This window comes from Nelusetta ayraudi, unplaced genomic scaffold, assembly GCF_046127955.1.
Source record: "Nelusetta ayraudi isolate G7.1 ecotype Tasmania unplaced genomic scaffold, CSIRO-AGI_Nayr_v1 ptg000089l, whole genome shotgun sequence".
Lineage (NCBI taxonomy): Eukaryota > Metazoa > Chordata > Actinopteri > Tetraodontiformes > Monacanthidae > Nelusetta > Nelusetta ayraudi.
The window spans coordinates 1,763,244-1,776,030 of NW_027466139.1; the positions used below are offsets into that span (position 1 = coordinate 1,763,244).

A 12,787-nucleotide genomic window follows, 5' to 3' on the forward strand; every position below is an offset into this window, starting at 1 on the left:
AAGCTTCGATGCCCCGGAGCAGCTCGGAGCCGACCCACCGCTGCTTTTACTCTGAAAAGCTCCGGTGGATTATCTTATCAGGAATGCCTCCCAGATGCTTCCTGTGGAGGAATTCTGGCCTCTGGAGGAGATTGTTGGACAGACGCAGAGTGCGCCGCAGGGGTAATTCCTCCCACCTGACCGTGAGGGAGGCGGGGAGGTGGAAGAAAGCCTCCGGACCTCCCCCCACCCCCGTTCCCACCCCCCGCCCCCTCTTTTAAATGTTGGATGACGTGGCGCGAGCGAACAGCATCTTGAGCTATTTTTCGCTTTGCCGGCTGCCACAGAGACTCGGTGCTGGAGCGCGTCGGAGGGAGGCTGAGGCAGCAGAAGCTGCTCCTTCTGTTTCTGTCATTAGCAGCCAGAGTCCGAGGCAGAGATACGCCAGTCAACCGTTTGGACTCACAGTCTCGTACAATTTCAATCTTTACAACTTTCTACACTGCAGGTAGATACTGAAGACATCAAATATATGAGCAAGACATTTGTCATTATGCAGCAAGGAAAAACACCTTCAATAACTCTAAATATGCTTCTTATGAAAGGAGGCTTTTTTGAAGAATGTTTGTGTAATTTTACTTCTTGTTTCCTCCATAATTCCCTGTGTGTGTTCATACGTAGTTTTGATGCCTTCATTGAGAAAACTGCAGTGTCAACAGTCATGAGAAAGAAAGAAAAGACTTTCAGTTCATAGTGATTCCAAACTGTTGACTGCTGGTGTATGTGAACTGCGAAGCACTGCCAATTTGCTCATTTACTCTGGAGTATTTCCCCATGTGGCAGCTCAGGTGGATCTCCAGACGAGTACCCAGAAGGCCGTGGGGGTTTTGGTCAGGTTGGAATTGGTTGGCTCACATGCTCCTTTTAATTTGCACCCTCACTTTTGTGGAGTTAATAAAGTTCGACATCACTCTCACTCTCCGGAGCTGCAGGAAGATGTTCTGCACTCGGTGACGAGTCGGATGGTGCAGCGTTCATGCACAGCCACAGTCACACTCCCTCTCATCTTCTCTGTCCTTCCTTTGCACTTCCACAAACTTTCCCTTTTAGAGTCGATCCTCTTGTAGTATCCTTTCACTTCCCTCCTTCTGTTTTCTCTCTGTCTCAAAAACCCTGGTCTGAAGTCCAGTCAGCTGGTTCTGGTCACCTCCCTTCATCCCATTCTCCTCCCTTGACCCCCTCACACCACCACCACCACCACCACCGCAGTCCTTGAAGGTAGCAACAGGCACACGAGGTCTCAGAGAAGCTCTGCTGATTTCAAATCTTCTACATAATGAGCGTCATTTCGTAGCACCTTGGCTCCAAATAGACTTCACAGATGGTGAGAAGAGTGCCGCGGCAACTTTTAGAATGTTTGAGCAGTATTGGGAGAATAAACACACCCATAGCAAATCTCCTCATCCTGGATTTGAGGCAATAAGCAGAAAGAACGGATTAAAACAAAAAACGTGTACCAAGATTTTCTTTTATGTAACTTTTTCTTTTTTTTAAAGGTCCAATATGATGCAAAACGCACTTCAGCAGTGTTCCTCCATCAATAGCTGCTTTCCCATGACCCCTACGATTGCACAAAGCCTAGAAATGGCAATAAAAAACTGCTCATGGAAACAGCTAAAGTGGGAAAAACCTCTCAAATATGGCGTGAAGGTTTTGCCGCTCTCAAACTCCTGCAAATCCCAACTGTACTTTGTCAAAATTTTTGGAAATATCGCTTTTATTATGCGAAAAACGCAGCTGGTGAGAGCCAGAGATGAGAAGTCCATTTATTGCTTCATTCACCTGTGACACTTTTAACACAATTTTTGCAAAATGTGATCAGGTCACAAAAGGCTCTGATACATTTTACCAACTCAAACTTCAACAAAGCAAACTCATTTGTTGTAGCAGGACTCGGCAGCTCAGCAAAATAAAGATCTGAAAGTGGCCATGATATGGGACCTTTAATGCATATATATTTTTAAACCTATTCTTTTTTTCAACCAACATCACTCAAATGTAGCCTCTCCTTCCGACTCCTCCCACCTCCTCTGTCAGACTCCGGGAGAGGAGCAGCTCCCCTAAAACCTAGAAACCCCTGCAGTCCGGCCCTCTGCAGCCTTAATCCATTCCTCATGCATCGCCCTCTCCACCTGAACCTGTGTCCTCGCCCCCCCCCCCTCCCCCTCCTTCCATCAGTCCAGGTTAATGTATTAACTGAGGTCTCTCCCGCTCTGTCTTGCTGACCAGTGTGATTCTGAGCCCTATCTGGACTGTGTTGAGGAGCTCTACTATACCGCAAGATCTAATATGGTAGTACTCTCTCTCTCTCCCCCTCCTCCCTCCCTCCCTCCCTCCTTCTCTCTGTCTCCCCCCGCCCCCCTCTCTCTCTCTCCCTCTTTTGGTTTTCACGGTCTCCGTCACGCTTCACTTCTGTCTCACGTCGTCCGTCCATCCGCACTGTGTCTGAAGGACGATTCCTCACCATTGTTTTGGCTCCTCTGTCCTCTGAGCTCTCCCGCTATCTATATTTTTCTGTTGATTTTTTTATTTATTTATTTTTTTTTTTCAGACACCAGTTATGTTGGCTGCTTCCTGTCTAATTATTTTAAGTTCCTTGTTTCCACCTCTTCTGCTCTGTCCATCTGTTTCTGTTCATATTCTTTTTATTCCCTGTTTTTTCAGCTTGGGCTTCTGCCTCACTAACTGGTGTTGTAGTTGTCGTGGTGATGAAAGTCCCGGTGTCGTTTCGTTGTTGATATGCATACAAAAAACAGAGTTTTGCTGTATCACAGACAGGTTTTTTGTAAGAGAACCCATCGTAAAAAAAACGTGTTTGGAACATTTTGCATTTCACTCTCACATTCACATAAACACATTCAAATGTTTTCTGCTGTGTTTGGGCCTCTTAATATTTCTCTCTACAGAAACTTCTTGTCTTCTGTCTTGTTCTCCTGTCGACTAAAACACTTAGTTGAATCGTGTGTGTGTGTGTGTGTGTGTGTGTGTGTGTGTGTGTGTGTGTGTGTGTGTGTGTGTGTGTGTGTGTGTGTGTGTGTGTGTGTGTGTGTGGGCAGGGTTCCATTACTGATGTGCTTGAAAAACAAAATATTTTTTTTACAGTTTAAAGTTTCTCTCCTACGACACTTTGTCTGGGGATTAAAATTCCAAAAAGCATTTTGACATTGTTCACATATCAGCAGTAGATTCCAGTAGCAGCCACCGGGCAGGTTGTCATTGTTTCCAGTCAGAGTTCTAATGTTCTCCAGCCTGGAGTTGACTCTGGCAGAGGTCCCAGCAGCTCAGTGAATCTGCCCGACTGCAGCCTCGGTCCATCTCCAGCTTCACTGTTCCCTTTTATCTGATCTGGTCACGAAGACTCTGTTTTTTTGGACTTGTGCAACTCGCCCAGGTGGTTCCACTTCCAGGCGAAATGGAAACCTGCCTGATGTTCGTCGTCTGTTTCACGGAAACTAGACAGTGCGTTTGATTGACACGAAGCACCCGAGCTGACTGCTCTACTGGCTTTGACCACTCGGTGGCGCAAGTGGCTCAAACTGTGTGGCGTGAGATTCTTATTCTTAAAAAGTCTGACAGCAGCAGTGAGACTGCTTACAAAGTCACTCCTGGATTCACACGAGTTACCTTCAGGCTTCAGTGCTTTGAAAAATTTTCAGCAGGTCCTTCAGGTAAAAAAAAAAAGTGAAGGTGTGTTTTTGTGTATGTCTGTGTGTATGTGTGTGTGTATGTATGTGTGTGTATGTGTGTGTGTGTAGCCACTGTCTGAGGTCAAACATCTGTCCTCCCTTTTTTTCCTTCTTTGTCTGGTTTCCCTCCAGTCAGCAGCTACAACACACACACACACACACACTAAACTCTGCCCGACCCACACCTCAGTGTTCTGCACCCTGCTGTGTGAGGCAGGTTGGAGTTCCTCTCTGGGCCATGCAGCACTCTGCAGAGCTAGAGCTCCCGGTGTGGTTTTTATTCTCCTCTCTCTGGCGAATCTTTCCTGCGGTTTGCCGTTACTTCCTGCAGACCGCTGCAAAATAAAACCGAAGTCACCACGGCGGCTACAGAGGCAGCGCCGGCAGCAATCTGGCACCTTAGCGCTCCCTAGCAGCAGTCACTGTGTGTGTGCGTGGTTTATTCTGGCTCTCTGCTGAGATCCTCGATCCTGTTCATGTCTCTGACGAATCCAAATGGCCAATTTCACTCCCTTTCATTTTTCCATGGGGAAAAATTACTAACGCACCTAATCTGTCTCCTAGGAGTTGCAGCTGGAGTACGGGAGTGATTCTCCGAGTCTGCTCGGAGGAAACAAGTGAGTCTCCTCCTCTTCTTTTCTTTTTTCAAGCAAATATATGAAAAATGAGTGCAGGAGAAGCGGTGGGATTCCATGGTTTTGACTTCTGCCAACTCCTTTTACAACATCTGTTATCGCACCTTTTTTTTGGTTTTTCTTTTTATGTTCAAAATAAACTTCAATCAATCAGTCAGTTTTGATCCTCTCGCAGCTCTAAAGGAGAGTTGCTTCCTTCTGTTCTCCTTGTGCCGCTTTTTTTGTCAGCTACACTTGCAGCCCAACAGAATGCAAAAGGAACAAAAAAAGTTTTTGTGCTGTAGCATTGATCATTTATTCATAGCTGCAGCTCTGGGATGTTGTAAAAGTTGCGTGTGTGTGTGTGTGTGTGTGTGTGTGTGTGTGTGTGTGTGTGTGTGTGTGTGTGTGTGTGTGTGTGTGTGTGTGTGTGTGTGTGTGTGTGTGTGTGTGTGTGTGTGTGTGCGCGTGTGTGTGTGAGTGTTTTGTGCTCCGTACCAGCAGCTCCAGTTCAGCTCAGGGCAGCAGAACATCTGAAATGTGGAGCGGTGACATTTTAGAAAATCTTTTCTCTCCTGTCGTCTCGTCACATTGTGTGCAACTCACACCTCACTCGTCTGTCCAACAGGAGTCTTCTCAAATCCGTGGAGGAGGAGCTGCAGCAGAGGTAAGCCACACCCTCCTCGTCCTCCCTCGCCCCGCCCACTCTACCAGGGGCATCTGCTGACTTGCCGGTGTCCTAACCAACGCCCCACCCATCAGCCAGTCATTGTTAATGGCAGGACTAATCTCGGCCAATCACACGCCACTAACAGCTGACGTCATGGCGACTTGGGGGCTGCCTTGGGCTTTGGTTGGTTCCTCTGGGTGTGGACTTTCCCTCTGTGGCTTCACGCTTTGATGGCATCAGGAAGGAGGGCTGTGATTCACTGGGGCTTCCTGCAGAGCATGGCTTACACACACACACACACACACACACACACACACACACATACATACATACATACATACATACATGTATGTATGCAGGTTACAAAGTGGAAGCTGTTATCTTCAGCCCTCTCGTCCAGTTTGTCCAGATGTTCTTTATTTAATCTCCCAGGAGACACTCAGTCATCTCTTCTTCTTCTTCTTCTGCTTTGTTATTTATGTCTAAGCCATTCTTAATCAATGCATGTTATTTATTGGTTCATGGAATTAAAGAAGCAGAGGTTACCACATTAGAACAGAGGACAAAGATCTCTGAGGCCCCAGGCGCTACATTTGCTCTTTTGTTCTGCAAATGATTTGCTGGACTGAAAGGGATTTAACGCTGCTGCTGATCTTCCCAGCCCACAAACTGTCCAGCAGAGAGATCACTGTGCCCTCGCCCATCACTTTCCATCAAGAGCATGGCCCAGCAGGGTTTAGTGCGGCGGTAACACACAAAGGAGATGAAACAGGATTTTGTTTTCATCCCAGGTGTGGCAAACTCGATCCCACTTGCATTGTGTTGTGGGGCAATGTTTAGTTGCCTTCTGATGGTACCAAAGAGGGTTAGGGCCGCAAGAAGAGAAAAAAATACTACAAGGAGATTTTTTACTTAAGTTTGTATTTTTCGAGTTTTAAGTTGAAATTTCATGAATTTTAAAAGTTTCCAATTTATTCTCGAATTGGAAACTTGAAAAAAAATTCTATCTTAAAATTCGAATCCTCTTCCGTGGATTGCGGAAGTCTGAAAAAAATTGTTTCAAGAAAATATTTAAAAATTAATTTAAGTTACCATGAAGTGACTGAGAAAGTAAATGACCAAACAAATCAGTCACAAACAGATTTTTGTTTGATTAAAAAAAAAAGAATTCTGTTAAATTTAATGATGGTTGTTAGTGTGGAGTGTGACCTGACGTGCCCAGGGCTTCAGGTGTAGAGCCTCACTCAGATCTCCCTCCCCTCTTCCTCTCCCCTCCCCCTCCCTCCCCGGCTTGCTCCCCCTCACCCCACCCCAAACACCCCTCCCCCCTCCCCCCTCCCCCTACCCCCTCCACCTCCCTATCTTCACCTCCTCTCCCAGGGGCCATGTGGCACACTTAGGGGATGATGAGGATGAGGATGATGATGGTGCAGATGATGATGAAACTCACACTCAGTAAGTTGCCCCGAACCCCCCCCCCCCCAGTTTTAGAAGTGGAAGCCTGCAGCCCCCCCCCCGACCCACTCCCTGGTCTCCCCCCTCCCCCTCCCTCCCTCACTGGAGAGGATGAGGACGAGGAGGGAGACAAGGACGGGAAGGCTTCCTCTCTCTCTCTCTCTCTCTCTCTCTCTCTCTCTCTCTCTCTCTCTCTCTCTCTCTCTCTCTCTCTCTCTCTCTCTCCTTGCCGCAGTTTCATCCATGCATCTCTGTGCAGCGCACCCCCCCCCCCGCCCTCCCCCACCACCACCATCATGCCACGTCCGCCGCCTGTGTGTTCTGCTCGTGTTGCAAGCGCCCCTGTGTGGACTTTAATAACCACTAACAGTAACACCACCAAGCTTAACCTCCGTGCCAGTGGTGTCCGTAGAACCAGTGAAACTGGACTTCCCACCACCCAGTTGCAAACTCACCATGCTGGTTTGTTGCCCGGAGGCCTCCTGGGCGTCCTCGGGCTTCTCGGGGAACTCGAACTCGCGACCTTGACGTCCTGTTTGCTGACGTCTTGATTTTTTTTTTTTTTTTTTATTCTCTTTTTTTTTTTTTTTTTTTGGCGCTCCACTTGCTTTGCCATCTGTGCTTCTCCTCGCTTTGTGTGTGCTCGCCTTCTGTCTTCTTCTGCCTTTACTGAGCTGGATTATTTTATTTAATATTTTTATTATTTTGGCGTGGAGCCTCGTGTCTCCTCCTGTTAAAGCCAAATACCTGCAGTGGACCAACCAGTGCGTTTTCTTTCGTCCACTGCAGACCTTAATGCAGAGTGTTTGCACAGAAAAAAAATACAGATATTTAATCTGCCGATTTTCAGTTTGTTTATTTTTTTATACACGACCAGTCAATAGTTTGAACATCCTATGAATTCAGTGTCTTTTCTTTCATTCTCATGACTCATTGACATTGCAGCTTCTCACTGAAGGCATCAAAACTACGTATGAACACACAGGGAATTATGGAGGAAACAATAAAAGTGTCAAATAACTCAAACACCTTTTATATTGAAATTCTTCAAAATCGCCACCTTTCATAAAAAGCACATTTAGAGTTATTGAATGTGTTTTTCCTTGCTGCATAATTACCTGTATCTTGCTCATATGGTTGATGTCTTCAGTGTCTGTCTGCAATGCAGAAAGAAAGGCGTGTCCAAACTTTGGACCGGTCGTTTACATTCGACATATTCAACTGGCATCATTCAGCTCCAATATTCCAACCATCAACACAACCACAACCATTGAACGTTTTTTGTTTCTCCTCAAGACAAAGTTCTTGGGTCTTGATGAGGTCAAAGGTCACGCGTTTGACCTATTTTCCATCAAGTGTCTCATCTCTGCCAGTGCTTCTGTCTGTACGTCCAGTTGGTTCACCGTCTTTGTCAGTCCTTCAAACGTGGCTCATGGAAAAGTCGTCTGTGAGCTCGGCCGTCCGGAGCCTCTGCAAGTGCGAGCGCTGCAGCGAAACTGCAACACAGGAAGTTGTTTAGTTTCCCCGGCTCGCACTCTCAGAGGTCTTGCACACACCGTCTGGCAGGACGGTTGTTCTTGTCATTTCAGTGCTTGATGTTGTCGTCGTCAATGGTGTTGTCAATGCCAGAGGCCATGCGTCAATCAATTTGATCCAAATTGATTGATATTTGCGTCTTTGTTTTTCATCTCCTGTGAAATGCAGCAGGTGGGAAGATGTGAAGTCTTCTGAAATCTTAAAGATCACCTGAGCAAAAAAAAAAAAAAAAAAAAGTTCTGAAATGACAAGTTCAACTTTTGCCTTTGTGAAAATTCAATTGGCCGACCGAACGCCGTCCTCGACCTCGTCTGTGTGCAACAGATGTTCAATCCCTTGTCCTTTTCTCCCCCTCAGTAAATCCAGCACTATAATGAGGCCAAAGGTTCCTCCGCCGCTGCCACCCAAGGTGAACACAGTCTCATGCTGCCTTTCCATGACACCTTTATTACAAAATAAAAGCAATAATTCTAAAATTTCAACAAATGTACAGTTGAATGGTGCAGAAGCTGTAATTCTGATCAAATCTCGCGGGATGAAATTTTTCTCTTTGATTACTTGTAAAAAAAATATTCCATCTCCTCCTTCGTTCCAAACACAATGCACCATTTTCACTGGTCAGTGAACTGGTCACGTGACCCCGTACCTTTTTCTTTTTTCTGATTTTCCGCTGACGTGAAAATCAGAAAAAAGTGTTTCAATGTTTCCGTGACACTGTTGCGATATTCCTCAATATGGACACGAGTGAAAAACCTCCTCATGGGTTTTTTCAAGTTGAGTTGTTTCCATCGCCAGTTTTAATTGCAATGTTTAAGTTTTGGGCGTCTCTAGGGGTCATGGAAACACAGCTACTGAAAAAAAAAAAAAACATTTGTCAACGTGCATGCTTTTGTTTTGTTTTCTACATTTAAAAAAAAAACTTTTTGAGGAGCAGTTTCAAGAATCCACTGTGTTTTCCCGCTGCAGCCCAAGTCCATCGGCACGTCCCAGCCGCCGCAGCCAAAACCCGACGACAGCCAATCGCACAGCGAGGACGATGGCGGCGGCGGGGGCGGCACCATCAAACGCTGCCCCGCCCCCGAGACGGCCAGCCCGGCCAAGCCCGCCTCCAACGTGCCGCCGCGGCCGCCGCCACCCAAGCTGCCGCCCCACCGCCGCAGCAGCCTAGGTAACCACAGCCCCAAGGCCACGGACGGCGACAGGTCCGCCCCAGAGGATGATGGGAGCTTTAGGCATTTCTGGGAGTGGCTCCACACCCCTCACACAGAGGAGGAGCTGGAGGAGGCGTGGGAGGTGCTGAAGGAGGTGAAGGAGCAGGAGCAGGAGAAAGAGGAGGAAGAGAGTAAGAGCAGCTGTCAGTCACCGCCAGAGACCCCCCCCTCCCCCCAAACCCCCCCGCTGTCCGATTGTCCCATTGGTCCATCAGTAACAGTCCTTCTCAACTGATCCACACACACACACACACACACACACACACACACACACACACACACACACACACACACACACACACACACTAACTAGCTCTCCCTCCGAGTCCATCAGCTCATCAATATCAGTGTTTGTCTCTCCTCGTTTTTGTCCAGTGTGATGAGTCCTTTAATCCAATCAGCCTCAATCTAGTAACCACCGCCGCCACCCCCCTGCCCCCCTGCCCCCCTCCCCCACCTCTCGCTTCCTAGTAGAAAGAAGGAAGAGGAGAAAAGCACTCAGAGATTCCTAAACCGTGATAACAGACGGATTTGATCCTGAACCCTGGTGTGAAAACTCCGATCACTTCCGCATTGCTTGATTTGCACGACTGATCATCTCAGTTGAAAATCTGCAGATTGAAACAAGATTTTTTTTTGTTAGCTCTGTGCTCACGGCCTGCTGCTAAAAAGCTGGGCGCTGTGATGCTTTCACTGACCTTTCCCTCGTTTGGAAGGGGCCAAAAACAATGCTAAGGACACCTGCCTGCCTGCCTGCCTGACTGACTGGTTGACAGACTGGCTGACTGGCTGCTGTTGTACTGGGAGGTTTTCCAAGACTTTGGAATTTCATCCTCCTGCTCGAAACGGTCACAGAGGCGAGACACAGACCCTCCCAGAGTGTTGGAAAGCAGCAGCAGTAGCTGTGACTGACCAGCAGGGGTCTCCTGACTACATTTGATCCTCTGTGTTCTTCCTGCTAGCTCCCTCCCTCCCTCCCTCCCTCCCTCCTCACTGCTCCTATTAGATTGTGTGTCACTACTCTGCCTCCATGTCAGATCAGAGTCCCACCTTCCTAAAGCCGACGCACTGTTTAATGATGATGAGTAAATCAAGTGTGAGTGCACTTTGCTTTCAATGTCTCCTGTAGCCGAGTACGCACCTTCACATTCACATTTTAGACGTCCCTGACTTTCTGTGTCACACGCTGAGCTGCTGTCGTTGTCACAGGTAACGGACTGAACTCCCCGCACAGCGCAGAGAAGGAGGCTGCAGCCGAGCGACAGCAGTCCACCATGCCCCCCGACGTCCCGGTCAGGAAAGACAAGAAGGACATTCCGGTGAGGAGTTTGATTTTTTGGGTTTTTTTTTGTAAACTTGAATTCCGAGGAGAGAAAAAAACACAGAGCTTTGGTGCATACTGTGGCGCCTCCTGCTGGTCGGTACGGGTGCCTTGGCAAAGTAGGGATCAAAATCAAAATCAGGCCTCAGGACTTCATCTCATAAACCCTGTAGTTCAGTGTTCAGGCCCCAGCACAACTCTGTAAGAAGTGGCGGCTGCTAATTTCACATATTTACTTGTGTGTATCTGTGTCTCTCTCTCAGAAGCCAATCAGCAACGGCCTCCCTCCGACACCCAAAGTCCACGTAAGTCCCAGTCTCCCCCCCCCCCCCCAGCAGAGGAAGTTCACTCACTGCTCTTCCTTTTTGGTCCTCACGTCCAAGTGGCTCCTCTGTGTCTGCAGATGGGTGCGTGTTTCTCCAAGGTCTTCAACGGCTGCCCACTGAAGATCCACTGCGCCACCTCCTGGATCAACCCAGACACCAGAGGTGCGTGGGGGGCGGGGGGGAGGATGTCAAATATGAAAGGCGTGTAAAGCTGACTTGACAGGTTGCTCACAAGTCAGACCTTTGCATCTCCCTGCGTTTTTCAGACCAGTATTTGATATTTGGGGCCGAAGAGGGAATCTACACCCTGAACCTGAACGAGCTGCACGAGACCTCCATGGAGCAGGTGAGGACTCACGAACGCTCCGCACACACCGGGAGCAGATTAGCGTGGCAAATAATTAGCGTTTTAGTTTTTTCTTTTGTTTTGTTTTGGGTTTTTTTTCACTTGAGGATGTGGTCGACTCCATTCTTTCTCCTCCGCCGCCAAAGAACCCCAAACTTTATTCGCTTAGCGAGTTTTCTATCTGCGTGGCTTTGCCTGTTTTGCCCGCTGTGTGAGGACCTTACCAGTGCAACTGCTGTGTGTCAGTGGCTGAACGGTGTCGCTCTCCTCTGCAGCTCTTCCCTCGGCGGTGCACCTGGCTGTACGTCATGAATAACTGCCTGCTCTCCATATCGGGTGAGTTCCAGCGTCGCCGTACGCCAGAGACGCTGCATTTCTTCCTATTTGTTTATTTATTTTTATTTATTTAATCATTCATTTCATTGCATTCCAGGCAAAGCGTCCCAGTTGTACTCTCACAGTCTGAGCGGCCTGTTCGAACAGGCCCGGCAGCTGCAGAAGTTGCCAGTAGCCATTCCCACACACAAGCTGCCTGACAAGATGATTCCCAGGTGGGGGAGAACACGACGCAACACAACATTTGTTCAAAAGCAGTCGCAGCTTTAAATTCGACTGAAATTTCCTGAAGCCGATGTGTTTGTGTTCACCTCTGAAAACACGAGACAGCCGCTTTCAAATGACCCCCTGCTGTGCATCTTACAGGAAGTTTGCCGTGTCCAATAAAATCCCAGACACAAAGAGCTGCCAAAAGTGCTGTGTCGGTGAGTTTGGAGCGGTGCCACAATTGATTTCCTTTTCTCTTCATGTCACACATCAGGTTTAACAATGATAATGTTTCCTGGATTAAACTATAAAAATAAACCAGCATTTAAATGCATCACGTTGGCTGCGTCATTCAGCCGCTCTCACGTGGTTCGACCACATTGTTTTGCACTCAACACAAACTGCCGCCGCTATTTGTGAGTCAGCGCCGCTGACAGGTTTTGTCTCGGTGCAGTGCGGAACCCGTACACGGGACACAAGTACCTGTGTGGGGCGTTCCAGGCCAGCGTCATGCTGTTGGAGTGGGTGGAGTCCATGCAGAGGTTCATGCTCATCAAGGTCAGTGTCTGCTGCACTCTGGCTGTGCTGGCTTTTCACATGGCTGTCATTCCAGCTCTTTATTCTGTAGTGTGTGTGTGTGTTGAACCATTAAGAGCGTCCTCTGAACGAACCTCTCCCCTGTGTCCTCCTCCCAGAACATCGAGGTGACGCTACCGTGTCCCATGGAGGTGTTTGAGATGCTGGTGGTGCCGGAGCACACCTACCCTCTCATCTGCGTGGCCGTCAGTAAAGGCACGGAGCTCAACCAGGTGGTCCGCTTCGGCGCCCTCAACCCCAACTCTACCTCCTCCTGGTTCACAGAAGCTGGTAGGTGGCGGTCCTACCCCCCCACCCCCGTGGCACCCCCAAACCCCCCAGCAAGCAGTTGCTGTTTTGTTTAGTGAAACTGAACGTTGTCGCGTGTGTGTGTGTGTGTGTGTGTGTGTGTGTGTGTGTGTGTGTGTGTGTGTGTGTGTGTGTGTGTGTGTGTGTGTGTGTGT

General features: G+C 48.2%; 1 protein-coding gene across 11 annotated transcripts in view; it reads left to right on the top strand.

Moving 5' to 3' along the window:
- Positions 1–12,787, top strand: part of LOC142901465 (mitogen-activated protein kinase kinase kinase kinase 3-like) — a 34,457-nt gene that overhangs the window by 15,121 nt on the left and 6,549 nt on the right. For 5 of the 11 annotated variants that reach the window (XR_012928985.1, XM_076045980.1, XM_076045979.1 and 2 more), the window contains exons 15-29: positions 2,269–2,331; positions 4,290–4,342; positions 4,968–5,006; positions 6,390–6,464; positions 8,358–8,409; positions 8,967–9,342; positions 10,421–10,530; positions 10,796–10,837; positions 10,936–11,020; positions 11,125–11,204; positions 11,480–11,540; positions 11,638–11,755; positions 11,907–11,965; positions 12,202–12,305; positions 12,443–12,614. Coding sequence is in view for 10 of the 11 variants with exons in the window: in XM_076045980.1 (XP_075902095.1) it covers positions 2,269–2,331; positions 4,290–4,342; positions 4,968–5,006; positions 6,390–6,464; positions 8,358–8,409; positions 8,967–9,342; positions 10,421–10,530; positions 10,796–10,837; positions 10,936–11,020; positions 11,125–11,204; positions 11,480–11,540; positions 11,638–11,755; positions 11,907–11,965; positions 12,202–12,305; positions 12,443–12,614 (1,489 nt within the window). In the remaining variant the exon portion in view is untranslated. The remainder of the gene's footprint in view (positions 1–2,268; positions 2,332–4,289; positions 4,343–4,967; positions 5,007–6,389; positions 6,465–8,357; positions 8,410–8,966; positions 9,343–10,420; positions 10,531–10,795; positions 10,838–10,935; positions 11,021–11,124; positions 11,205–11,479; positions 11,541–11,637; positions 11,756–11,906; positions 11,966–12,201; positions 12,306–12,442; positions 12,615–12,787) is intronic. The other 6 variants (XM_076045986.1, XM_076045987.1, XM_076045984.1 and 3 more) reach the window with 5 other exon arrangements.